This window comes from Epinephelus fuscoguttatus, linkage group LG16, assembly GCF_011397635.1.
Source record: "Epinephelus fuscoguttatus linkage group LG16, E.fuscoguttatus.final_Chr_v1".
In the NCBI taxonomy this organism is placed as follows: domain Eukaryota; kingdom Metazoa; phylum Chordata; class Actinopteri; order Perciformes; family Serranidae; genus Epinephelus; species Epinephelus fuscoguttatus.
Window position 1 is genome coordinate 20,245,087 of NC_064767.1, and position 27,948 is coordinate 20,273,034.

The window sequence follows — 27,948 nt, forward strand, 5'->3', positions numbered from 1 at the left end:
AGCTTCAATAAACGTTCCCCATCTATCTAAATAACCTTTTTTATTTGTAAAACATCCTTCCAAAAATAAACTGGTGTTTAAGGAAGCCCCTAAATGTATAGATGTTTAAAGATCCTACTCCAGTTGCCTTTAAATGAACATTTTCCCTGATAATATAATTCAATTAACAGTACAAGTCTCTTTCTGTAACATCCCCCAACATCACAGAGAAGAGATCCAGCTCCAGGTGTATACTTATTTTTCAGCACGTTTTTAACCTCACCCCAAAAAGCATGACAATACTAAATCTGCCCCCCATTCAATACAAGTTTGCACCCTGACTGGTATATGACTCTAAAATCACCATACCTGTGTGGCTGCAATTCCCTCAGTGCACGCTAGGTGTCAGTGTGACGCCACCCAGCAACACTGAATGGACAGGTTGCACCCGTGAACCTTTTTCACTTTGCCTCATAACTGTAACTGTCCTCGCGCAGGCTGGAGCTCATGTTACACCCCAAAAAGTGGAACTAGGAACCGTCTCATCTTCAAATAACAACGAGCTGGTTTATATAAAAGGGAGCGGACCACCTTATCCAGAGGTTGGTGGTGAGAAATAAACCGGAGAAGTGAGCGTCGTGGGAGGGCGGGCCACCTGTGACGGCAAATGAGTGGGGAAGAGGCTCGAGTCAATGCCACTGTTAGTACTGTGTGTCGCTCAGAGGGTGTTTGTGTGTTTGACAGTGTGTTTCGGCGTGTAAAGTCCACTTGGATTATCTTGAGCTCAAGGAAACCTACATATCTTTATCTTTGAGGAAACTGTACGTGATTCAGGTAAGACACCCTGAACATTACACCATGGTTGCTTAGATACAACCGAGAGGAAAATACCTGTATTGCTCTATTGTGGTAGCTTTTATAGTATTTCTACTATAGTCATAGTTGTGTGTGATATAACTCTGTGTCGTCGTGGTTTATTTTTAATCTTTTAAAATCTTTATGACAGTTATGCAATGGTCTAAAACAGACTTGGGATATTTGTACAATATAAAATTTGTGATTAATACGTCTTATTATGGGATATTCAGCCCACCTGTGAGTTGAGCCAATTCTGACAGGTGTCAAATCCAACTAACATGATGATTGTGTGTAAAATTGGTTGTATGTGAGTCACACAGTGAACCATAATGTGCCTTCCTGCTTCACTTGACTGCATTACCTCGTTTCAACTCATCGGGAACTGCATTTTCTGGACAGACTTCCAACCCGTAAGATTGAAAGATCAACAGGGGATGTGGGTGAACTGGGCAGCATGCAAAGTAAAGCTGCAGCCAGTGATTCATATGGGAAACATGTGGCAGGAGCAGCTCTGATAGGAGTAGATCAGCTGTAAAAACACATTGATGATGCTGAAGGTGCTTATAGAGCATGATTGATCTGTTGGAGATTGGTAATCAGCCTTCTCCTGTTCAAGCTGATGGTCTTTGTAAATGTGATCTAATCATTAGTGTAGAGAAACCCAGTGAATCCCTTATCGCCTGGCTTAGTCTTTAAAAATTCAAGATGGTAAGTGGAAGGATAGGCCTGTAAGATATGCAAAGATTTGGTCATTACCACAGAGTATGTAATTGTTATGTAGATAGGGTCTTTGATGGTCTCTTCAAATTGTTTTTTTGTTTCACCCCATTCTTCAAAGGATATAAAGGGGTTATCACCTCTTACTCAAATGTTGCTCATCTATAATCAAGCATTTATAATGGCTTAATCAATGCTTTTAGTCACGAGTAACTCATTCTGCTGCAACCACTCACTGGCATTTAGCACAGCACACAATTGGGCAGTCAGTATCTATCACGGTCATGCTTTTTGTAATAATTTATTGTCCTTGCTACATCTACACTGCAAACATGATATATGTTCATGCAAAACAACAGTAAGTTGTTCCATATACCAAATAAATGTTTGCACTTTGTGTAATATTACAGTTCAGCCTAAGTTTACTATTGTTACTTCTATCTGCTTTGCACAGCATGCAATATATTGCATGTCTCTCTGTCTCTGTTGCTCTTTTCCTCACTGACCCCAGGCTCTAAGAACAGAGAGCATTGTATGCTGCCCAGATTGCAAGCCCTTGGAAGCAAATTTAGGATTTCAGGTTATTTATTCCAGACAAAACTATTTTGAATTGATTGTAAGCCTCCTGTTTTTTTCAGGGAGATTGGTTATTGTTTGTGAAGGTTTAAACCAGGGGTGTCAAACTCACTTTAGGTCATGGGCCACATGCAGCTCAATCAGACTAGAAAATCCATGGCATACTAACCTAAAGGCCATAACAACACCTTCACACTTTTCCTATCTTTTAGTATAAAGAAGAACATTCTGTCTCAGGTTTTCCACATTCAGTCAGTCTATTACTCACTGTCGTTACATGCACATTTTTCCATACACATCTGTGTAGTAATGCTGGCACAAACCATATACAAATCAAAAGTTTTGAGACGTTTTAGCTGCAGCCACATCCTGAAAGGAGCCTACACAACACACAACCCCTGCCCACCACTGGTACAGGACAAACGCACAAACGCCAATGATGTCAAACGTAGCGATAATACACCTTTAAGTTCACGGAAGATGTGATTAACCTTATAAATATGAAATGTAACCCATGTCCTAACTCTAACCTTAACTGCCTCTCTTTAACCTCACACGTCATTGCTTACTAAGCATTCTTTAGGGCTTCCGCTTCTGGGCCAAAGAGCGAAGGGGGCCGATCATGTAGGTATGTTGGGTGACTCATGTAACTAGTGGACTGGACAAGTAGCTTCTCCACCCACACGTATACCTACTCAAATGTTTTGTCAACAGCGTTCCACCAATATTGTTTTGATATAGACATCTGATGCAGATTCTTTTGTACTGAAGAAGCTGAATATTTTGCACAATGTTTAAAATCTTTTTTTTCTTCAGAGAACTGTATTTTTGTCAGGGTAGAAATGCCTCTAAGGCAGCATTTTACATCTACTCACTGTTTAACTTGGTCCTGAAACCTGGCACCTCTTCTTAGCCTCCACAAGTGCATCAGTATAGGGTGTGCAAAGTCATTCAGTGAGCCAGATTGGCCCCTTTAGCGGGCTGGTTCTGATCAGCGAGCCGCATGTTTGACACCTTTGGTCCAAACTTCCTATTTTAGACTCTAGACTCGTAATCATTGCTGCATTTGGACTTCCTGTAACCCCAGAGAGAACCAGCCGCAGAGTGAAAAGATTGAAACAAATAAGCTGTGAGGTTGTGTCATGCAACATTTCAGTAACACACTGGCCGTACACAGTTTGCCTCAGTGTCACATTGTCAGAAAAACTACAGTGTCTCTGTAAAGAGCACAGTGTTACACTCACAAAGTGGCTGTACAAAGTGTAAAGCTACAGTACTGGGTACAAATAGAGTTCAGTTCAGTTGGCTTCCTTTTGTCTGTCTGTGAAACGAGTGTTTTTAAGCAGTCTGTCTCTCAGTTGAAGCACAGCTCAATGGCTTTGACTGTAATCTTCTCTACTATTCGTCTCACACACACACACACACACACATAGACACAGACACATAGATACACACACATATCCAACTCCAAAAAACAGAGACTTTCGAGTCCTTTGGGACAATCGTCGTCTGTTGATGGAGCTGTCACTGCAGCGCTCAGTCTCCTCCATTCAGGCAGGTTTATAGACACTTTATAATTGTCTGATAAAATCCATCTCCGTGAATGGATGTCATGGGACAGAGAGCTGGCAGCGAGATCAGCAGGAAGACAGATTAGAAAGGTTAGGTCGAGCGGTAGAGTCACTGTGATTTCCTCTGGGTCAGCCCTCATTTTATTTTCAAAATGTCTCCCTCTACATTTTCTCAAAGTTTTGACCGGTGCGCTTCAGTGGCCAATTAACTATTGAAAGCTTCTGCATTTAGGGGGGTCGGTCCGCGGTACTCTGAGCAAGTTGGGGAGTAATGGATTTTAGATGACAGAGAATTGGGAATGTTACAATTACTGGCTCTTTGCTCTTCGCTGCTGGACTTTCCAACAGCATTTTACCTCCTTGCTCACTGCTTTCCTCCTTTCATATTTCCTTTCCCTTCATATTCCTCTGAAACATTTCCATCTGAATAGACTCCTCTTCCTCTCAGGATTATAAGACCACACCAGGACCCCTGTGGTTGACTGACAGACTGATTGACTGAAAGGGTTCAGACCCTGACAGCCCATTTGAGTGATTTGGTGCACATGAGTCCAATAAATGACTTATAAAGAGCCCTACAGTGCACCTCCTCTGCCACCTTTTAAGGTGAGCTTAGACAAGGCTGGGAGGGCGATTGACACACCTGTACAGGGTCTGACAGGCCTCAGGAGAAGCAGCACATCCTGAAAGAGAGTACAACTGAAATAATTGGTGTCCCCAAAGTATATTTGCTGTACTGGGAACAAGACAGAGCTGTAAAAACCTTTAAAACTGCTACATTTCAGGATTAATAAAAGCAGCCTCGCTGTGTTTTGAGATTATCCTGAGGGTTAGAGGCTCAAGGAGTTGTACATTTTTTCTCTACCCCTGGAGGATCACATAACATTTGCAAAGCATTTAGATTGATTTCCAACCTTCTAGCCATTGGTTTAATTTTCCTGCAGTACGGTAGAGACATCCCTTTGCAGAGACCTGAAATCCTTCACTGTGAAGATTTAGTTGACTTCACCCTTATGCTCAAATTCCTTTCTGTCAAAATAATGAATTTGCCATCAGGGACAGTTTCTAAAACTCCTCCTTGCCAGTGTATTCAGAGAAAGTCCGACATCCAAGACTTTAGAGTCAGCTGCTGAGAAGTTGTATTCAATGCAATGAACAGACAATGAGCAATTTCATCTGGTGATCATTTAGTCTTTAAAATGTCACAAAATAATGAAAGACACCCATCAAAAGTTGTCAGAGCCCAAGGTGATGTTTTCAGATTGCATGTTTTGTTCAGCCAAAAGACCACAAACCAAAGGTATTTTAAAACAGTGAAATAAACCCAAGAAAAACAGCAGCTCCTCACATTAGAGAAGCTGGAACAGGCAAAGGTTCGATGATTCATTTTCTGTCAGTTGACCAATAGATTAATCATTTCAGCACTAAACAATCACTTCACTTTTCCCACGAGGGAAGGATAGTTTGGATTTTTGAAGTGGGGTTGTATGAGGTACTTATCCGTAGTTAGTGTCTTACCTCCAGATCGTGGTTGGCACGCCTCAGTTTGGAGAAACAGACAGGAATACCGCCACAGAAGCCAAGCATTCTACTGCTGTCTCATCTAGATTTGACCAAAATCTACAGCAGGTTTCACATCTCTCTGCGGAGTCCATCTCACAGAGAAATCAACTGACGCTGACATCTGCAGGAAGATAGAAAATCAATCTAAAAAGAATATATGTATTATTTAATGGGCTGAAAACATGCAAAACCTCTTTAGCATTGACCCCCTGGAGACACCATACTTTTAAGCTTCCAGTGATACTCTATGTATTTTTACAACAGGGTGTCTTTTTGTCCGTCTGTGGACGCACATTTCTTGTTCAGGACTATACTCATATTTTTCCATAGTACTAGCAGTCCATGAAAGTCTTACTCAGAGCTATTGTCATGTGGGTGGAACAGTGGGTAGTACAAGGTTATAACATCACAGTGTATGTATGCAGTACGTGCTGCATGTCCATGAGCCTGTGATTCCCCGTCTCACTGTTACTACCTAGTGCTGATATAACAGTATCTCTCTTACCCACACCTGCATGCTGCTGTGTTTGTCCATTACATTATGCAACGCTCAAGCCAGCCGTTGTCATGGTGTCAACCCTGAGGGACCGCTGGGACTTTCTGTAAGAGTGCAGTCACAGACACTTGTGCTAATGGCTTCACTTTTCTTCTCTTTTTTTTTTCTTTGGTTGCATCCATGCGTGTAAATAGGTTTGTGTTTGTGTGTGTGCATGTGTGCGTGGAGGAACAAGCAGCCTCCCTGGACATTCAGCTCTTTAGTGTGCTGGAGGCATGCTTTGTGAAAAGAAAGCGCAGAGGAGTGACTATTTACATTGGGAACAGGGAAAGCATTTTGAAGACAGAGGTGGAGTATTAGCAGAGAGACAGAGAAAGAGAGACTGTTTGAAAGAGCAACACAGAGGAAAACAGAAAGAGAGATGTCACCATTCCTCCTAATAAAACTGGAGGATGTCGGTGATGCTCAATTGTATAGAGTGTATTCTCAGTGTTGGCGTGTGCATTGGTGCATGTGATAGTGAGACACACACCATCTCCTCCCTCCCCTCCTCTCACCATCTTTCCCTTCAGTTCTTCAAAAAGAGGGTCTTGTCCAGCCAGAAACAACATTGGCATTCACATCACAACACACATTCATCATAGAGATGATCATATTTCAAACTCTTTCCCTCGTGGATTTGTCTCTCACTGGTACGCCGGCTGTTTGAACTGCTTTCACACCTTATCGATCTGGATTGCTCCACATCTCCGTTCAAATTCTCAAGTGTTTGTTCGTGATATCGGCATGTAGCTCTGTTTGGCAGTCATTGTTTGGTTAATGATATTTGCCGTCATGTGTTCAGCCTGGGCAGCTGCTGCTCACACACTGCAAGACTTTGCAACATGCAGCGGCATTGATCTACAAAAGCCCCCCGATATTTTATTGAGCGAATGCACTTTGTGTCTCTTTCATATCTCTGTCGTCATCCTTGTGAAATCCTCCACATCAGCTTATTTAATGTGTTTGAACTGTGCTGCTCAACTTTACTAGCTTTCCCTCTTTTTTTTTTTTAACTTCTCTGAGTTTTTGAGGTGGCACTTTCAGTCACAGTGCCCACACGCACAGCATTTTCCCTCCAGTGTAGACATGACTGCTAACACTGTTGGTTTTGTGTGTGTTTTATTCTTTCAGGTTTCTTTCAAGAGGCTGCCTGCTTGCCTGCTACTGCCAGTGAGTGGGTGTGTGTGAGTCGTGGGGTGAATATGTTTGTGTGAGCGCCTTTTGCATGTGTGTACACCCCGGCTGGAGAGTGTGTGTCCCATGAGACGCTCGTCGGAGATGCAGGGAGCTCGGTGCTCTGCGGTGCGGCTCCTGCTGCTGAGCTGCTGTGTGTGTGCGGCAGCCGGCTACCCATTCAGAACACCCTGGACCTGACGTGACTCCACGCATCACCGTGTTGAGCGGCGGTAAGCATGGACACAAGCACACAGGGGGAGGTGTCTAAAATCTGCATAATTTTTAAACAGTTTATGTTGGATCATATTCATGTTAGAAGGTCTAAGTCTTTATCATTTGACCCTTAAACGCTGAACTGATTTTTCTCTGTTTAATACCTAAAGATGACTCATAACTCAATTATTAATGCCTTGCTTTACATTCAAACTGAGAGTAACATGTTTCACGACATAAATCTTGAGAGAAATTCTTCATATGTTGAGTGTCTGTATTGCAGGTGCCTCCGCCTTTCTCTTTATCTTGTTTTACTCTCTCCTGGCTCAGCTCCTTTGTCTTTTCCCTCTTTTCAATCTCATTTGTCTGCACACCAACTTGCGCATACACCCGCTTGCCTCTGGTAATTCTTACCTGCTTCTTCTGTAAATCATATAGATTTTTTTTTTTTTTTTTTTTTTATCAAAGTGTGATTATTATTCTTTTACCGTGTTTGAGTGATGGCATGTAGCCTGAGGTGTAACACAGACAGAGGCAAGATGAGTGAAGTGCTTACACTTGGATCCCTGCGGAGCATCCAGGGAGACTGACACCACTGTAGGTAGTTCACAGGCAGCGTAACCATGACAACTGTTGTAGTATGGCGCAAGACGGCCGTATACAGTATTTCCCTTTTTGTGCATGTGTGGGCAAGTGTGTGTGCACCTCATCAAACCAGCGCTGTTATCTGATCCTGGCCTTTATTTGTTGATACGCAGACGTGTGAAAGACATTTTCTCACATCTCCACTTTGACTTGCAGCCAGATTCGCTTTATAAGATCTACTCATAGGACAATATCCTACTAACTCTACCCTTCTCTCTTTGTAAACACTTGTCTTTCTCACAATACATCACCGACTTACACTCATTATCCATTTTTTTTTCTCCTGTTATTCCTCTTGCTTGAATCTCTCTTGATACCTTTATCTCAGTTTCTGTAAATCATCGGTTAGCGCCGAGCCTGCCCACAGGTCCTCCTACACGACTCATCTCCGTGTCTGCTGCCCCGTCACTCTCTCATCCACTCCCCCTCCTCTGCCATCCATCTCTCCGCCTTTGCACCGAAGCTCTGCCTCTCTTGCTCAATTTTTTCTTCATTAGTTTGTACTTTTCATGGTTGCACTGCCCTCCTTTAACTCCTTTACCTCGCCTTCACCTCTTGTGTTTGTTTCTTTTGCCTCGCTCCTGCTGATGAGAAGACTTCGATATGCAAACTCATCTCTAATCCATTTAATCTCTGTGTTTCTTAGCAACCTAAAGGCAGAGCCTCCAAACCTGTGAGGGGTTGTTAAATCACGCATGGATGCTCACAAGCAATCAAACATGTGTACCTGTGTTCTCTCCTCATTGCAGTGTCACCATAAAGAAAAACATTTTAAGGGAGGGACATCGGGTTATTAATTTGACGATTTCCAGTGCTCAGTTTTGAGAAGCTGAGAGGCTAAACGCTGGCAAAACAGAGAGGAAGCAGGTTGTTTTTAAGGATGAAAACTGCTGTTACATCTGAACACCTTCTCATTGCACACACTGATTTCAACCTGTCAAGTATTTGGGAATTACAGTCAGTGGATTTAACTTTGTTTATTCAGTACCGTCTGCTGGCCTGACAGAGTACTCTGGACCGTAAACAGTCCTGACAATCGAGTGTGAATTTGAATGTAAGGCTGTCACGTCACAGCCTGTTGCCGAGAGGTTCAGAGAATGTGCGTGCTTGCGTGTGTGTCCCTGAACAGTGCATGCTGTGCTGATCAGCTGAGGTCCCTCCAAGTGTTTGCTTAGTAAATAATATCATCTGGGCTCCTCTTCGCCTCTCTCCCTCCTTGTCTTTCCCTAAAGAATGAATCAAACCTCCCTTTTCCTGCACAATCTGTTAAACTGAGGCTAAAAAGTGCTGTCAAATCTAGTTAATAAATTTTCCTCTGCTGCGTCACACTCTGAGCGAGGTAGTTTTCAGTTACCTGGCTCCAGCTGTCAGGCATTGTGTGTCCTAATGCTTGGATTACACTGAGGAAACCTAGGCGTTGCCTCTGCTATAATGCATTGTCTTCACTCACAATGAGGCACTTATATCACGTAGGAAAAGGTATTGTTCTGAAAATCCCATACAGGTAATACTCTTCCTCCTCCTGCTGAGAACAAGGGAGGAAAAGTAGACACCTGATCACCCAAAGCAGTCTGGGATGGGAACCAACTGCTGCTGCTGCTGCTGCTGCTGGAGTGAGCAGAGTGGATTGTGTTTTGCAGCAGCTGATAGGAATCTTAATGACAGCTTACTTGATAACCATGCAGTCTTCAGCAGGGAAGTGGAGTGGCAGGAAGTCTGACACTGTTCTGTTTGGCCGAGCTGAGCTGCTGTACTCATGAATTGGCAGGAAAAGTGGCCCACTTTCAAGTTTGTGACTCTTAATTGCTGTCAACACTCCACCCCAGCTGATAGTAAAACCTGCTCAGCATTAGTCACGTCAGATATTTTAATTAGACATTAAACCACGACATCACTGTAATTTTTTCCACAAGTGGCAACACTGCATCGCACTCTTACGTAGATGTTGTCATGCCTAGAGGTTCTCTGCGTCCGTGTGTGTGTGTTGACCGTGGTGTCATGTTTACCCAAGCTAAGTGGAGTCCTGATAGATTGTATGTTTAGAGCTTATATAACGCTCGGTCATCTCATGACTTCAGCAAGTGACTTCAAAACATGTCTTGTAAGCGTGTGTGTATGTGTGTGTGTGTGTGTGTGTGTGTGTGCTCGCACTGTGCAGCATGTCTCTTTACTGAGTGTTTGTATGAGTGAAGCTCATTAGTATCTTGTCCTGTCAAAACAGATGCATCCCAATATAGCCTGGAAAACTGGACGGGGGACAGAAGCAAAGCAAAGAAAACTCAAACCACAGAAACCCACATTAAGTAGAAGTGGCTCTCTGATATCTGATGTTGTGTTGGGCCTCTTTTCATTATCTTCTTCTTGCTCAGCAGAGCTGTGTAGGATAAGCATAATCCCTTGGCTTTTATTGTCCATGGTGGAGTTGTAATTTCATTTCTGGTCAGGGCTATATGGACTTATGTAGCTATATAAAGCTGAGGAAGGCAGAAAATCTTATGTTTGTGATGTTAGACACACCAAATCTGTGACATTTCTTTGCTTGCAGCAGGACTCTTGTGTGTGGCAGTGGTCCACCAAAGAAATGTTTTTTAAATTGATGATCCTGAAGTTTCTCCTCCACCATGAGGTTGATGTTCATGGTTTTAGGTGGAATGTCCCCACAATGAGTTGCAACAATAGGAGATTTCAACGAATGGTTGAGGCAGTCGAGGAGGAAGGGAGATGCACAGCTGAGATGGCACATCCTGTTGCATTTTAAAAAAATATTGTAGATAAGCAAATGTACATGGTACGGTTTACTGCTGCAACACTACTCCACAACTGTTAGATGCATCGTCATGAAATTTGGTAAAGACATTCAAGTTCATTGATGCTGTATGTGCTTTTGTTATGTCTGATTATGTAGGCCTGTTTGTCCTTTTTTGTCTGGCTATGTCTGTTAAATAGCACCTTTTAAAATACACTTACTAAGTGTTGTACAATATAACTAAACAGTCACAGACACAGGGAGAATGAAACAAACTAAAATGTGAAATGTGTGAAATGTGTCACCAAAGTAAAGATGATATACCAAAGGTCAAAACTAATCTCAAGATAATAATTGGGAAATAAGTCAATAAGATAGCAATAAAATAGATGGACAGCTCAGATAAAACTAGCTTTCTGATAGGAGAACGTTTTTAGAAGAGACTTAAACAAAGACAGTGACTCAGACAGCCTTATATCCTCGGGCAAGTCATTCCAGAGCCTCGGGGCCCTGGATGCAAAAGCTCTGTCCCCTTTAGTCATCAGCCTGGACTCTGGATCAAACACAAGACCTCTGCCTGAGGATCTCAAGCTACGTAAAGGTTCATAAGGGACTGAAAGGTCTGAAATGTAATCTGGAGCCAGGCCATGAAGAGCCTTAAAAGTAATCAATAAGATTTTAAAGTCAATTAAGTCAATAGTTTTCTTTACTTGGGTCTCTCGTGAAAGACATCTTGCTATTTATTTTGAGGCTATCTGAATAAATAAAAGTTGACATATCTACATGTTCCTCTCAGGATGAATTTTAACAACTTGACTTTGATCTCTGACTTTTCATATGTATTTGGTGCTATGTGAATGTTAACATGCCAATACTGAACAAAGATGAAAAGTAGTAAAGCCTCACAGAGCTGCTAGTGTGGCTGTAGACTCTTAGTGTTGTTCACTGTTTTCTGGCATTTTATGGACTAAGCAATTAGTTGATTCATCAAGAAAATAATCTGCAAATTGGTTAATAATGAAGGTAATTGCTAGCTACAACCCTAAAACACACAAAAACAGAAAGTCTTAACAATCATTTACTGGTTTCCTGCTTCTTAAATTGATAATTTGGTGCTTTTCTTTGTCATACATGATAATAAACTGAATAGCTTTGAACTTTTGGACTGAAGATGTCAGCTTGGGGTCTGGGAAATAAACCATTTTAAATTAAACATTTTCTGATATTTTATTGAAAACAACAATTGATTTAGAAAATAATGGACAAATGAACTGATAGTGAAAATAATTGTTCGTTGTGGCCCTAACTAGTAGTGTTTTGCTTTTTCATTTTTGTGTACTTTTCTTATTTCTAACTAAACGCAAGCACCTGTGAAGTCACATAAAGCGATTTCCTGTGCAGCTACACTACAATGGAGTTTAATAGATTTTTTGTCAGCAGTCTAAAAAAAGAATCTGAGATTTTAGAGCGAGGCCTTCTTACCACTTTGCGCCAACGCTCGCAATCATACAGCAAGAAATCCATCACAGGAGATGAATAGATTTCTATTTCTCTCTTTATTCTCATACTGCCAGGTTTGATTGGAAAAGTGCTCGCTCTTAATATGCCTCCACTCTGATGCCAAGAACTTTATGCACATTAAAGGGCTTTCAAAAGGCGTTCAGTGAGATGATAGTGCATGTGGGGATTTTTTTCTTTGTTTTTTGTTTAAAGTACCACATAAAAATCCAAAAGACAGTATGAGTTTTGTATTTATGTGTACATAATACAGTAATTAGTCCAGTGGCACTACAGAGGATTAAAAAGTCAATTCCTGGAGAAAATCTGAAATTGAAGAAATGATGCTCTATCTGAAAAATGTTATTTGTTAACCCACAGTTGTTCCCATAGAGACAGACCATAATCAATAGCAGTTGACAGTGTTTGTGTGGAGATATTTCCATGTGGTAATGTGCCATAAAAATGAGAATCAGGCTTTTTCAACCACTTTTGCCGTTCAATAATCACACCAGGATATGCCTCTGATAATATCTGAGGAAAAGAAAAACTGGGTTATTTTTAGTGTTTTTTTGCTACTTTCACCAATCATATCACTGATTCAACCTTGGTGGTGTGTGTCTGTGATCTATTTTTTTTTAAAGAGCAGCAGGATATGTTTTGATAAAGAGATGCAGCAGAAGCAATCATTAACAACCAGTAACTTTCCTCTCCTTCTCCTTCTCCTGCTTCATCTTATCTCCTCTCCTCTCCTCTCCTCTCCTCTCTCCTTTCCCAGGTCTCCAGGGCTGCAGACGTTTCCACTCCTCTGCAGTCAACTACAGTACCATGATGCTGGAGGCTGACAGTGAGCGTCTCTACGTCGGGGCCCGGGGGGCTGTATTCGCTCTCAATGCCTCTGACATTTCAGCCAACTCGCCTCTCACTGTGAGTTTGTTTGTTTCTGTGTTGTGCACCTCAGCTGCCATATCTTTAACTCTGCCACGGCTTCATTTGCATTCCACAGCGCAGGAACTTTTTGAGGCAACAGTATTTCATTTTGAGGCAAAACTATTTATTCCCATGTCATCTCCTCTTGTGTGTTTGAGTGTGTGTAGTCACATTACTCTTAACACAATAATAAGACAGTTAAACCACAGGAGCATCGTGCTGCATAAACTTACATATTAATGAGAAGAAACTGAACTACTGTATCTTCTCACTGTAACTCTAAATAGATACAGAATTCGTGTTATTATAATCCACATATGGGAGCATGTTGACACAGAAAGAGTTTCTGATTTATGCAGCAATTAGCATACTATCTACCTCAACTCAGTGCTGCCAGTTTTATTGAAAAAAATACATTTAATGGCAGCAGCATAATTAATTATAAATCACAGCCATAAATAGTATCAAAAATTGAGTTCAATTATTTAAATTACTTGTGCAGTGCCTGTTCAAGATGGTGTTTGTCCTGGGCCCCTAATCACTAAATCTGCCCCTAAAAAAACACCTAAGTTGTGGCTACTCATCAGAAACACCGGTGACATACACTTATTGGAGGTATTAATTAAGTCCCTTGCTTTGACACATTCTGCAGACATAAAGTAGAGCATGGATTTAATTAGCGGAGGTAGTATTGGCTGTAACGTTATTAGTGTTGTAAGTTTATGTGGCAAAGAAAACACAGCCAAATCGCGTTACTCGTGGTCAGACCCACCAGTGAAGTGCAGTCTACAAGACATGCTTGACTCTCTGCAGAGCCCTGAAGCCCACCCCTGCTGTTTCACAGAGCCACAGAGTACTGTTTACCTGTTTATTCAAACTTTAATAACTTTGACAAAATTGTTTATTTAATCAATTAATTGAACATGTTGCTTGTGCGAATATCACCAAATTCAACACTGCATGTCCTATGTGAAGGACCCACACTCAGACAGACAGATGAAGATTCCTTGCTTTATAGTTAGATGTCCATTAGCTGATGGCAAGGCCATCTATTTACATTACCTTATAGGGAGAGTTCACCCTGGAATCAAAACGCATTTTTTTCCTCTTACCTGTAGTGCTATTTATCAGTCTAGATTGTTGTGTGCGAGTTGCTGAGTGTTGGAGATATCAGCCGTAGAGATGTCTGCCTTCTCTCAGATATAATTTTGAAAAACTCAACAGCAATGTCTCTTTCTAGAAATCAGGACCTGGTTACTCAAGATAATCCACAAACCTTGTGAGCGGTTTAATGTAGGAACTATTTTATTTTTACCAAACATTGGTGTTGAGTTTTTAAAATGTATTTTATGTGGCTTTGAGCACCACAAGCCGAGTGCCATCTAGTTCTATTATATCAGAGAGAAGGCAGACATCTCTACGGCCGATATCTCTAACACTCACACCAAAACAATCTAGATTGATAAACAACACTACAGCTAAGAGGGAAAATATATATATATTTTTTATATATATTTTATAAAAAAATATATATATATTTTTATTTTGGGGTAAACTGCCCCTTTACGTTGTATTGCCAGCAATGTTGCTGTGATTAAGTCTTGTTCTTAAACTGCTGCGTGTTGTAGGATGATGTCAATAATGTTGACCCTTTAAGCACACATAGAAGCCGAAAAACCTTGTTCATGTCTGCCGACAACGTGACGTTAAGCTATTATGCTAATTATGTTAATACAGCGTTGGCGTCTGTCATAAAGTATAATCGCTGGTGTGTGTGCATAACACTCCCTTACAGCCACACCTACATCTCCTGCTGTAAATACACCTGTTACAGAAGAGTTAGAAAAACATGCTGCTGTTCAACAGCACAGTAAATTCAGATGTTGTGAGGTCAAAATTCCTACAGTATGAATTATTAAAGCAAAAAGAGCTCACTCTCCGTTTTTCTGCTGTCAGATCTGTGGTATTTTGCTCAAATTTATGCAAGTCGCTGATATGAAACCATCCAACTTGTTGTGTGCTCTTACTGTATGTTATGTGGTGTGTGTTAGATTGAGTGGGAAGCCTCCCCCGAGCAAAAACGTCAGTGTCTGCTCAAGGGAAAAGACAATAAGGTAGGCATTTATCTCTTTCTCCCTCAGTTCTTCCTTTTCATCTTTTTGTATTGATATTCATTCCCTCACCATAATATGTTTTCTGGCTTTGTCTTCCTCTTCTAGACGGAGTGTTTTAATCACATCCGCTTCCTCCAGAGGTTCAACTCAACTCATCTCTACATGTGTGGGACTCATGCATTCAGACCCCTCTGTGCATACATAGTATGTCAATGCAAAACACATTGCAGCACTTCAAGCACTTTAAATACATTCGATGTTTCTTTCTTCTTCTGTGCAAGTGCAGTCTGTTTGCATCTTGAATTTCCTGTATAAACATGTTTTTTGTGATTCCTCATCAGAATCAGAATCAGAATAGTTTATTTGCCATTTGCAGAAAAACTGCATTGTAAACAAGTTGCAAGAACTCAGCATAAAAATACATGAAAAACAGTAGACAAGGTTAAAAAAACAATAAATATACATAAGTATATTTATGTATATAAACATAATATATCCCAACAGGAAGTGAGGTATAATCTCGTGTGGTTTCAAGATTAAACTAAATGTTCTGTCCTGTATAGGACGAGGAGAGGTTTGTTATGTCTCCACCTGAAGAAGGCAGAGACAAATGTCCCTACTGCCCGACAACAGGCTACACTGCCCTCATCGTCGGTAAGCACTTCCAACAGTTGTCAGTCACCTCCAGAGTTTTACTAAAAAACTGAAGAGGCTGATTAATTGTTTCTCCTCCAGACCAGCAGATGTATACAGCTTCCCAGTACGAGTTTAGGAGCTTTCCAGACATCCGCCGCAACTCTCCGTTCCCCACGCTGAAGACAGAAGATGCCCCTACACGCTGGCTGAATGGTGGGTTAATCTCCTGGAATGATAAAAGCCCTTTTAGCATGTTTAGGTGACAAGGTGGTCCAGTAGGTCAGAGCCCCTGTCTGTCAACCAGTTGAGACAATGTTTAGGCCTCCAGACTGACAAGATCTAATCTGATGAAGTAGCCACAGCAGCTCAGATACTGATCCTTTACCAGTGCCAGCTGACGATAAAGTATCATTTTAGTTTTTCTACTGATTGCTCCACTGATTGTTAAACATTGCAACTTGTGTTTAGTCAAAGCAGCAACGTCTGTGGCTGAAAAATTAAGTCAGTGCTTAAGTTCTAAAAACTACACTTTCTCAAATGGCCACTTGAGGCTGGTTTCAGAAGCGAGCTGGTCTGTAGCCTACCTAACTCAGAATTATGTCAGTCAAGTCAGATTTGGCTGTTCGTAGAAATATTTAACTATTTGTTCCTTTTATTTCCATATAGAGTTTGAGAGTTTGAATGGTATTCAGCAGGACGCGTTCGTTGTGACAGTGACGTTCATGTAATATAGCTAACTGTCGACACTAGATGTCAAACTAAAGCCAGAGACAATATTATATTAAGTTGCTGTGAGCTGTAATTTCACCACTTCTACAGTATGCAGAAGGCAGAAGATAACTTTATCTTAGGGCAAAGCATTTCCTCCTCTGGGCAGCTGCCTTTGTGTACGCAGCTCCTGTACTGAAGAGCGGAGTGAAAGTGAGGAGTGCTCATTATTTTCATTTAGCCCGTGATTTAGTTCAAGTCCACTTTTGTCTGGACTGCCATGACATTTTGTACAGACATTCATGATTCCCAGACAATGTATCTGAATAACTTTGATGATCCCCTAACTCTTTTTCGAGATCCACCATGAGGCTGACATTTGTGGTTTTCAGTACAGCCTCACAAAGCCACCAGTGTGACTGTAGACTCTTATGTTTGCTAATATATTTCTCTAGAAACGTGGTTGAAATGACTTCAGTGTGATGTTTTGCAGATAACCAGAGCATCTAAACATCATCTCTTTTGGTTTTGCTTTCACCGTCTGTTCAGACTGTTATATTCCTTTCCCCTGGTGTTACAAGTAGCAGACTGCTCAGTCGAAGATGCTTATCTGCAGCTATCTCACTTTAGCTTTATTGTTTCATGTTTTGGTGAGAAACCTCAGGCAGACAGGTAGAATATTACTTTAACTGTTTTGTTCAGAGCAACAGCTATACCCAGTTTCAGTGCATCATGTCAGCTCAGCTCATGTCAGCTGCTTTGCTAATTCATTTATCAAGTAGGAAAAAAAACACAGAATGAGTCAGTGCATCTTTTTCTCCCCCATACAGAGGCAGAATTCGTGGGCTCGGCGCTGGTGAGGGAGAGTTTGGGCAGCAACACCGGTGACGATGATAAGATCTATTACTTTTTCACTGAAAGTAGCCAGGAGCAGACGACAACTTACAGCCACAGCCGGGTGGCACGAGTGGCTCGTGTTTGTAAGGTGAGTGCTGATTTAAAAAGATGCAGCTTATGATTTACAACTGGGAGTGAAGCCTTGCATCAGAGTAGTTTGAGTGAAGTCGTGGTTGGTGATACTGTAGAGAGGGTGTTATAACAGATGAGGGGCTGGATGGATAATGCATTTGTAACAAGGCCCCAGTGTGATTAGAGGAGCAGACTGTGTAGCTGATGAATGGGTTGCAGAGTCAGTGTGGGTCGGAGTGAGAGGGATGGATGACTGCAAGAGAGAGACAGGCTGTTTAGCATCCTCTGCTGCCTAGAACGTGAATGATTTACATTTCCTGCTACCCAGGAAGGAGTTAAGATCAATGAGCGCTAACTGTACAGTGTAATAACCTTGTTGTTCTCTCCTGTGGCACCTTAAAATAAAGTCAGCTCACAGGTTCTCTCCTTGAAAGCTTGGCAGCATATTGGTTTTTTCATCTTAATAGAAATGCCTCATGCATGTGGCATGTGTGACATTTGCAATTTGCCATAGGCTGAATACCTTTAAAAGTTATCATCAAAGTGCAAGATAGATGTCAGCTGCTTGATTTTCAAAAGAATTGTGGCCTTGAGTCAGGTTTCTCCATTGTAAACCTGTCAAATATTATTCAACCTTTATGTGTGCTGCAGTTTGCTGAGGGACAAACACACACACACACTCATACACAAACCTGTAGATTACACCAGGGAGTCTTACCTATGGGAAGCCATAATCTTATTGAAAGTATCATTATTGCTTCCACATGCCATCTGTTGCACTTCAGGAGGTTCACTTCCCTCTGTGTGCCACCTTGAGCCAAGTGCTCATTCTGTTTTTCAATTATCCAGGCCTTACCTCATATCACCTTGTCTGCTCTCTCCTCCTCCTCTGCTTCTCCTCTCTCCCCCACTCTTCTTCCCTCAGGGCGACCGGGGAGGCCGTTTAACTCTCCAGAAGCGGTGGACGTCCTTCCTCAAGGCCAGGCTGACATGTTCTCTGCCCGTGTACGACTTCCACTTAAACATGCTGAGCATCGTGTTTGTCACACCTGGCCTCATGCCGCAGGACACGCTCTTCTACGGCATCTTCGGCCTGGAGTGGTGAGTAGGAACAAATGTAAATGAGTGAGATAAAGATGAAAGGCAGCGATCGATACATTGAGACAGCGGAAGGAGACAGGAAGGGACGAGATGAAAGAGAGAGGTGAGACAAGGAGAGAACTTTTTCAGCCAAACGATGTAAGAAAAAAAAAAGAAGTTGGGTGAGGTTTTACAGCAGTTTGAGGGGAGAATATTAATTAGAAATGCAGACGGAGAAGTTAACCTCTTAACTCCTCACAGTGGCTCATCCTCCTTGTTCCATTACTTCCTCACAAAAATGAAAAATTATACACTGATGAAAAGTGCAGAAAAGGACCTGTTGTGTAGATGCATTTTTGATGAACAATTGCAGTTGGAAGTTTAACATAATGGGTTTAATTTAGTTGCAATATCAGGACCCATCAGCTGTCAGTTGGACGACAATAAGCCTCTGGTGGCAATGGCCAATATGTCAGGAGATCTGGTGCAGCCAGCGGACAACCTGGCAAAGACATTCTGTTCCATGCCACAACTCAATCATTATCAGACGATAGCCGATGGGTTCCAAGATTGCATTTCGGTCAGTGTTCCACCTCTCCACTATTTGCCTGCCTTTCAAACGTGATTGGTCAATACTATTTGGACTACAAACAAAAACCAGAATGCTTCTGATAACAAAATCCTGTCCCATTGACACATGCTGCATACATAGATGCAGACACCTGTTTAAAGAGATTACCTTAGCAAACAGGTAGCAGTCAGGCTGTTATGGTTGAGTCTGCCACTCTAAAAAACAACTACTGTACACAGAGATAATTACTGAATATTTAAACATGAAATAGCTATTGCACAGAAAATGCAGACTATTAACATTACCAAGAAAATCTTAAAGTTCCTGTGTGTAACATTTAGGGGGATTTAGTGGCATCTAGCAGTGAAGACTGCAGATTGCCTCAGTTTTCATTGTTGAAGAGGTTTTTTTCAGGAGCCGAGTTATCCTCAGAGGTCACCTCCTCTCCAAAACGAACAGACCAGGTGATTGGAAGCAGTAAAAACACTGAATAAAGCAGTTTCACATTAGAAATCAGTGTTTCTTCCACACTGTTTGGAATGTCAGAGCGGGGCTGCTAGCCCATCACCTGCTAACCTGTGCTCACCTTTGTCCTCTGATAACTAAAGATCCAGACATTCAGGAGATTTTTATTAGGAGCCAAATTAAAAATGAATAAAGCAGTTTCACGTTAAAGAAACTGGTGCTTTTCAGATCTACACACCAGACCTTTACAGATTATAACTAATGTACATTTGTAGAAACTAGTTTCCACTTTTTAGTGTTGTTCATTACTGCAAGGATTGTTATGGCTGTCATGCCAAAGCAGAAGATTTTGCAGTGTGGAAAGCATAAACAAACAGTCATTATTTTCAGTGTTTTTGTTGTTGGGAAGCTGCTGTCTCCTCTTGATCTCCACCTCTTACCTCAACTCCTACTACACCTCTCTGAAACCAGTTTGTAGTTCTTCCGTCCTCACTCCTACTCTTCTCAGAGATGTATGACTTCTAACTATCTTCGTACTATCTCTGACAGTGCTCACCTCCTCCTCTGTGCTTCCCTCCCATTTGTGTCTTTCCATCTTTTAGGTGAGCCACTGATCTACTGTACCTCTGCTGCTGTCCCTATGGCAACACTGGGTTTACTGCTGTTATTGTTCCCAGCTTGTGCTCTGGTCTTTTTCTCACCCTGTGCGTGTGTTGCTGTCTTTAGGAAAAACGTTAAGGCGTCTGCGGTGTGTCGGTTCTCTCTGTCTGAAGTCCAAGAGACCTTTCAAGGACCCTACATGGAAAACCAGGACTCTGGCTCTAAGTGGAAGGAGTACACTGGAAAGATCCCTGACCCCCGACCTGGAACGGTAAACACACATGCACGCAGACACACACACGCCGTCTCTTAAACACAAGATGAAGCACAGAAGAAATGTCTTCCTCCTCTTCAGCCTCCAAGTACCCACACCAGAAAACCCCAACAGAGAGCAGATGAAACTGATCAAAGTAAAGATGGAGGGAAAATGATAGAGAGGATGAGTGGCAGCCTCAAGGATGAGGTTCAAAACACAACCAGCTTATGTCACTGAAACCCATTTCCATGGCGATTAACTCCAGCCTGCAGCTTTGGCGACAATGGCTTAGCATGGCAGTCAGGGCCGTGGCATCGTTAGCAGGAGCAGACATTATCCACTGTAGTGTCACTTCAACACTTTGTTGGACTTAATTTTAACGTTGCTATTAAACGGAAAGAAGAAATGGTCAAGGGCTTTAACTTGGGAGCGTGAAAGCCTCTTAGAGGAGTTGGCTGAAGGGAAGTCGTTCCCTTAGTCAGGTGCAGATAGAGCTGAGTCGCCTGCATGTCAGCTCAGGCCGGCTGCTGAACTCACACAGGCTCATTGTTGTCCAAGTGAAAAGTGGCATTTTCTCCCGACACTATCTTCCACAGGCTTGCATTTTCCTCTTGATCCCTTAATTTTCCCCACAGACCATCCCGCTAAGCCTTGTGACATCCTCTCTGCCCTCCACGTCGTGCCTTTCTTACTTGTTCATCATGCCCTCTCTCATTGCTCTCTTTGGCTTTTTTTCTGCAGTGTATAACTAAAGCTCTGAGGGCCAGGGGCATAAACGTCTCCACCTCCCTGCCCGATGATGTGCTGAACTTTGTCAGGAGGCATCCTCTGATGTCCCAGCAGGTCCAGCCTTCAGACAGACGCCCCCTTTTGTTCAGGCGGACCACAGACTACACACACATGGCCGTACACTTGATTCAAGGCTTAGATGGACGAACATACCATGTGTTATACATGGGCACAGGTGTGTATGAATTCATGTTAGATTTAATTGTGCAGTCTGTTAAAGAATAAATAGATTTTTGGGAAATATGCTTTTTTGCTTTCTTGCATAGAGTTAAATCAAAAGATTGACGCCACTCTCAGGTCTGTACACTAAATGTGGAGCTACAGTAAAGCCAGGAGACAGTTAGCTTAGCTTTGCATATAGACGGCTTACTCCAAAGGTAACAAAATCCACTTTCATTTTATGAGGGGTTATGCCCTGGACTTTTTCTTCTGAGTGCATTGGCCTCCTGGAGTCTTGTGTCACAGTGCTTTATAGATTACTCATTGCATATACTTCTTGACATATTTTTCTAACCCTCCAGGTAGCTAGATTTTCCCATTCATTGCACTACGATGTGAAAATCGGGTCAAAAATGGCAGCCCATCATTTCATCACTGTTATTTGTTTTGTTAAATTACAATATTTATTCATGGTTATCAAGTTGTTGATGTGTTCAAGGAGACTTTAGAGTACAGTGTTAGTGGCCATGTTCCAAGTTCCTAGGCCACATAGTCTTTAAAGTGTATCCACAAGTCCATTAGGCAAGGAAAATGTTTAGCAAGGGTTTCACGGCAGTTGATTCTTATCCAAAGTTACATCTCAGCCCAGTCCGTTACTGATTTAATGGTCTATTTGTACTTAACATGAGACAAACTCCACAATGTAAAATATTTACCAAAAACAAATGCCTGCTTAAATGATTATTGGATGCATTACAAGTTTTCAGAGAATCAATCAAAAAATGTGAAATACGCAGCATGAAGAGGAAAGTTGGAATTGTGTCTATTTCTTGCATTAAAAAGGTTGTGTTTTGCAAGAGGACTCCACATCATAGGCCCTGTTTACACCTGACATTAACATGCATCTTAGGTGATCGAATCATACATGGACAGCTTTAAGTACAGGTGTGAATGAACCCAATGCATTCTCAATGCATCTTGAGTTCGGTCTTGCCAGACCACATTCGGAGGTGGTCTGACAAATCTGCATATGGTCACATTCTTTCAGCAGAGTGTATAATAATGTGTCCTGGGACACATTGAAGGACCGCCTACTCAACTGATGTCTTTTGAACAGCGTGTGTGTGTGTGTGTGTGTGTGTGTGTGTGTGTGTGTGTGTGTGTTGCTGTGTTACCACAACTCCTTTGCGATTTAAGTAATCCTTTGCTTTGTTGTAGGGGGGAAATGATGGGAATATTAGATAGGGCTGTCCCTTGAAAGTCAGAGATTTGAATCATCAGTCAGAGACTCCCTCCCAGTTGGATCAAACAGCTTTAAGTCGAGCAGTTTTTTTTCAGCTAATCACTGTGTTGTGCAGTCTGGGGACATTTTGGTCCCCAGATTTTGCTGCAGAGTGAGCGCTCTTGACTTTCACGCTACTGTTTGGAACAGACCGCTGTAGACACAATGCAGCGGCACAGAGGAGGAGAAACTTTCCACTGTATGGCTCTAAGATAAGATTATCTTCTCTCCTCTGCTTGGAAGTGGTGACTTTACAGCTCACAACAACTTAATATGACACAGTCTCTAGCTTTTGTTTGATATCTAGTGTTGGTGCAAATATGTTGCTGCACATTTCCGATCCGTCGATAGTGCTGTTAGCTTGTTTACTTTATTACAGGAATCCCGCTGTCACTCTGAACATCCTGCTGTGCCCCAGTTAAACTTTAAAACTTTACATGCATGAAAAAAACCCAAATTGTCAGATATTCTTATTAAACTGCCCAAACTCCTGTTTCTCTTTGAAATCATCCACAATCTCCTGCAGTCTGTCCCCACAAGGCAAACTAATTCATAATCTGGACTTGAGGAGTGCGTATAAAACGACAGACCTCCCGCTGCTTGAAAACAACAACGCGCTAGGTCTTTGCAAATGGAAATGATGTATGTGTTTATATGCATATAGAGTGAGGAAGTGAGATCTGATCAGAAGTGGTTACTCCAGACATATGTGGAGACACATTCTTATGCCAGGTGTGAACAGACACACTTAGATCTGTCCTCCTGTGATTGGATCACTGAAGAGGGTAAACCTCCCTCAATGGCTGCATTTCCACTCAGAGTCAACAATGTTGTAACTTTGATAAGAAACAAAATTGAAGTGGATTGCCTGTCTGAAGCAAGTCTCAAGTGTTTGCAAGTTAATTTATATTGCATACTGAAAAGACCTAAAATCAATGGCTGCCTAAAAGGTAGAAAATCAATCTAAAACACAATGAGATGTTTTGGAAACTGGCTGACAGAAATGCATGCTGGTAGTGCCGGCTACTGCGTGGTGCGGTCCTTTAATTCCAGTGTTTGTATATGTCACTCAGATGAAGGCTGGTTACATAAAGCTGTAGAAATCGAGGGTCAGCTGCACATTATCGAGGAGCTTCAACTCTTTGAGGAACCCCAGCCTGTTGACAGCCTGCTGCTATCTGCAAAACAGGTATCAAACAGGGTGTTTGACTGTTGCATGAACATACATATTTAAGGAGGGACCTTGGTCATATAGTATTTAAATCCTCTTTGTCCCCTTCAAGATGAGCGTGTACGTGGGCTCTCCATCAGGTGTGGTACAGCTTCCCCTCTCTAACTGTCGCAGATACACCTCCTGCTATGACTGCATCTTTGCCAGGGACCCTCACTGTGCCTGGAATGGAGCCCAGTGTGTGGACGTAATGGCACAAGCAGACAGGTGGGTGGTGGAGGGTGTGTGTGTGTGTGTGTGATTGGATCAGATGATTAAAGTGCTGCAGGTGCCCTTTGTGTGTTTGATTTGACAAACCTCAAGTATCGCACTGCCCTGTCACAGTGTCAGCTCCCAGAACTGTTGAGTAATCACAACACTGGCAGAAACTTGATGATGGCTGAGATCGTAAACATGCAGCTGTGTACTTTAAGTGTGCTGATTAAACCTTGACAGATTTGCTTACTCAGTACAAAGCTGTTATGGAGACAATAAATGATATGAGACAGAATATAGCACAAAGAGATCTCAGTACCTGGACTAACAATACTTGTGATGTTTTATGTTACAGTGAGTACATGCTTGCACTAATATACTTATTGTTATGTTTTCTCCCTTTTCACAGATCCACTTTAATTCAAGACATCCAGCAAGGCAGCAGAGGATGTGAAAACACACAAGACGGTACGCTGAAATCTCATCTGCAGCAAGGTGCTGCTGCTGCTTCAAAAAAAGTTTCCTTTTTATCGCAGTGAATGATGAAAGGGAGATTAAAAATAGAGAATGTTAGGAAGGACTCGAAAGATGCATCGTTGTCATCAGATGGCATGAAGGCCTCTTTGAAAGTTGATTATGCACACTGCGTTGGCAAAATCCTCTCTTCCCTACTTTAATCACATTTTTGCCATCTCTGGAGAGAAATCTGTTTGATATTCAAGGCAGGCAAATGCCTTCTCTCTCTTCACAATTTCAATCCAATAAAATGTAGCATCTTCTGCCCCTTCATTGTTCTCTCTCTGTACAAGGTAAAATTATGGCAGGAGTAAAAGAATATGGCATCGGAGTTCATGTTTATGTTTAGTAACTACGGACAGCATATATTAAGTTCAGTATGGGGTTAAGTTCTTTATATATTGAGTCAGATGCTAACATAAGATTTCACTTGTAAACTCATCCTGCATTGTAAATTGCACACTTCCTCTTTTTACTTAAATGCACTGCAGCTGCCCTTACACAGTGTGTGTTATTGCACACAATCAGGACATAATACTTCATCATAATATGGCTTAAACTTAGGACCTTGTTGCTCACATATTCATTGCAATCTGTAGTGGAAAATATGAGCTGTCAAAGGGCTGTCACCCGTCTGCGGCTCAGTAGATGTGATGACTCTTCTGCTGACTGTGGGTCAGAACAGCCAGAGGAGCATGCCTGCTTGCTTGCATACTGCAAAATGCGACCAGATGCAGTAGGACATTCTGGCATTTTTGGCATACTGCATTTGACATACTATGTATTGGGACACACTAAATGTTTTTCTGGCATACTTAATAGTAATGGTAGTATGGGTGTTGGAATTTATGTGTATTAATGTGTGTTGCAGATGTTGTGATGCGGAGCCGCTCTGTGCGTGTGGGTGATGACGTGCTGCTGCAGTGTGAGCTCAGCTCCAACCTGGCGACGCCCCTCTGGACTCTGGATGGCAGCGAGCTGCAGGGCTACGGCCTCAACTCCGGCTTCAGAACTGGTACAGATGGCCTGCTGATCATCGAGGCCCGGCAGGACCAGAGTGGGCTGTACACCTGCTACGCTGTGGAGAACAACATCAAAGTCGCCATAGTTACCTACAATGTCACTATCCGCCTGGACCTGCCCCCTCCTCCACCCGTTGAGCCAACGGAAGACCCCTACAGTTTCTTTGCTACTCTGCCAGCACCCACTGAGCGTCCCTCCTCTGAGAGGCCCCTGCCACCGCCCCCGGCTCCTCTCCTTCCTCAGAGCTGCTGTCCCCGAGGAATATGGAGGCCATGTACTTGTCCCTCATCACCATCCTCGGAGGCCTGTGTGTGGTCCTCACTGTGGTCCTTGTCTATGTGGGCTTCTGCCTACGAGTGGGCAACAGAGGGAAGTACTCATTACGAGCTGCAGCTTCTGTCTACCCGAACAGTAAGAGACACAGCAGGAATAGAAAACCGCACAGGAACTCCACCCACATGGAGCTGAAGACCATCTCAAGCCACTGTAATGGCAACGGCATTTGTAACGGAGGTTCAAAGCAGCATAATGGCAACATCCAGGATGGAGGCTTCCTCCAGATTGTCCCAGGTGAGGGTCACCCATCACCCAATAAGGAGCCTCCTCCCCCAGCCCCTCCTCTCCCACCAACCCCACAGCATCCCTCTACAGAGTGTGACTTCCCCAACGGGCTGTCGGCCACGCTGCCCAGCGTCTTAAGGAGGATGAATGGCAACAGCTATGTGCTGCTGCGGCAGAGCGAGTCTGAAAGCACGTCACCGCTCTGTTACTCCTTTGCCGAGGAGCTCAACAGGATTTTAGAGAAGAGGAAACACACTCAGCTGCTGCCCAGGCCAGACGAGAGCTCTGTGTAGAGACGCGGCTCCCCCTGTGGTGGGAGGACTGCTGTGTTCTTACCTGGTGCTGAAGTGCCTGTCATATGACTCATTATTGTTGAGGACTAAAACAATAAGAGAGTCTGAACTAAATTCTTTGGATTTCTTCTCTTTCTTTCTTTTTTTACAAATCCATGATGAGGCGTTCATTCTTTTTGCACCTGTGAGCTGCTTGTCAACCTTAATTCCCAAACACATAACAAGTGAGAATGAGAAATGCCAGTGAAGGACAGAGCATGACATGGAAAGAAAGTGTAATCTACCTCACCTCAATACTGCCCAGGAGGACTTCTGCAGTCAGTCTGTAGTCTGATCCGAGTATCAGGGCTGAGATCTCAGCTGCAGAGAGCTCCCTGATCCACAAAGCAAAAGACACAGACTCCATCGAGGAGCGGAGCCCCATGGGAACATAAATACATGTGAAGACTTCTGCCGTGTGGTGGCCGTATTTGGCTCGGTCCAAACTGGAGGGCAGCTAGCCAAAGTTTGTTTGCACTGACAAGTGCGCAGATGGCCTATGCATTTTTAAAACATGACATTCACACTTTATAAATATTGAGGGAGATGGACATGGAGAGTGAAGGAATTTGGTTTGCAGGTTCTCACTTTTCATACTGACTTAACCAGTTGCAATAACCAACACAAAATAATATTCAACTCATGACAGCTCACTTTACACCAGCCATCTTTAAGAAATGGTGAACTAATCATTATTTAATATTACTAACCATATATTTGTTTTAGGATTTCTGAATTCATTACCTTGTTTTATATCAATCATTAATGACACATTTAATTATTAATCAATGACAATATTAATAATTCAAATAGTCATTTAAATGTGGTGTTAAAATAATAAGAAATTAAATCAATAACCCCTGACTGCCACAGTTAATGATTTGTTGTTACTTTATATGCAGGACAGGTAAAATTTGAATTATTGTTAGAATATTTGTCAACACAGTAAAGCATAACTCTGCTTTGAGCCCTGATTTCTGCAGCTGAGGCTCACAATCCATCATAAATGGTTAAAAATTGCCTCATGGTGACGCCTTATTATAATGTTTCATCTCATGTCTGCAGTGCCTTCAAACAGGTAACAAGTGACATCATTAAACATTTTATGGGTCCATAGTATATATACAGTTTCATAAGAAATTAAAGAATAAACAAGGAAATAATGTTGTGTAACCTTTACATAATGAAAGAAATACTAAATAATGATTATTTCACCACAACCTGAAGAATATATGACAGTATTATTTTAATGCACTTTAGATACCAGTTTTAAATCGCTTTGGGAAAGGTATTGGATGCTATATTATTTGACTCTGCAGCCTGTCAGGAACCAGCAGGCCAGAGGAGCTTTTCATTGGCTGCCTCTCAGTATGAAGAGCTGCAGCAGCGAAGGCCACAGCTTTGTCTGCTGGACCTCGTTTGACACGAGTGGATTAGACGCAAAAACCCTGA

At 42.3% G+C, this 27,948-nt stretch overlaps 3 protein-coding genes across 6 annotated transcripts in view; 2 read left to right on the plus strand and 1 right to left on the minus strand.

Moving 5' to 3' along the window:
- The window catches only part of efemp1 (EGF containing fibulin extracellular matrix protein 1), a 182,518-nt gene that overhangs the window by 101,559 nt on the left and 53,011 nt on the right, over positions 1 to 27,948 (minus strand). The gene's annotated exons all lie outside the window — the stretch shown is intronic.
- Positions 1 to 27,948, plus strand: part of LOC125903395 (apoptosis-stimulating of p53 protein 2-like) — a 192,481-nt gene that overhangs the window by 37,477 nt on the left and 127,056 nt on the right.
- On the plus strand, positions 458 to 27,383 carry LOC125903383 (semaphorin-4G-like). Its single transcript, XM_049600280.1, is given in 17 exon segments — positions 458 to 813; positions 6,934 to 7,172; positions 7,174 to 7,208; positions 12,858 to 13,006; positions 15,061 to 15,123; positions 15,229 to 15,327; positions 15,687 to 15,777; positions 15,859 to 15,972; positions 17,298 to 17,452; positions 18,362 to 18,537; positions 20,279 to 20,423; positions 21,150 to 21,372; positions 23,712 to 23,827; positions 23,922 to 24,076; positions 24,474 to 24,532; positions 25,452 to 25,832; positions 25,835 to 27,383. Coding segments are annotated over 16 exon segments (2,694 nt in total). The 5' UTR covers positions 458 to 813; positions 6,934 to 7,062; the 3' UTR covers positions 26,458 to 27,383.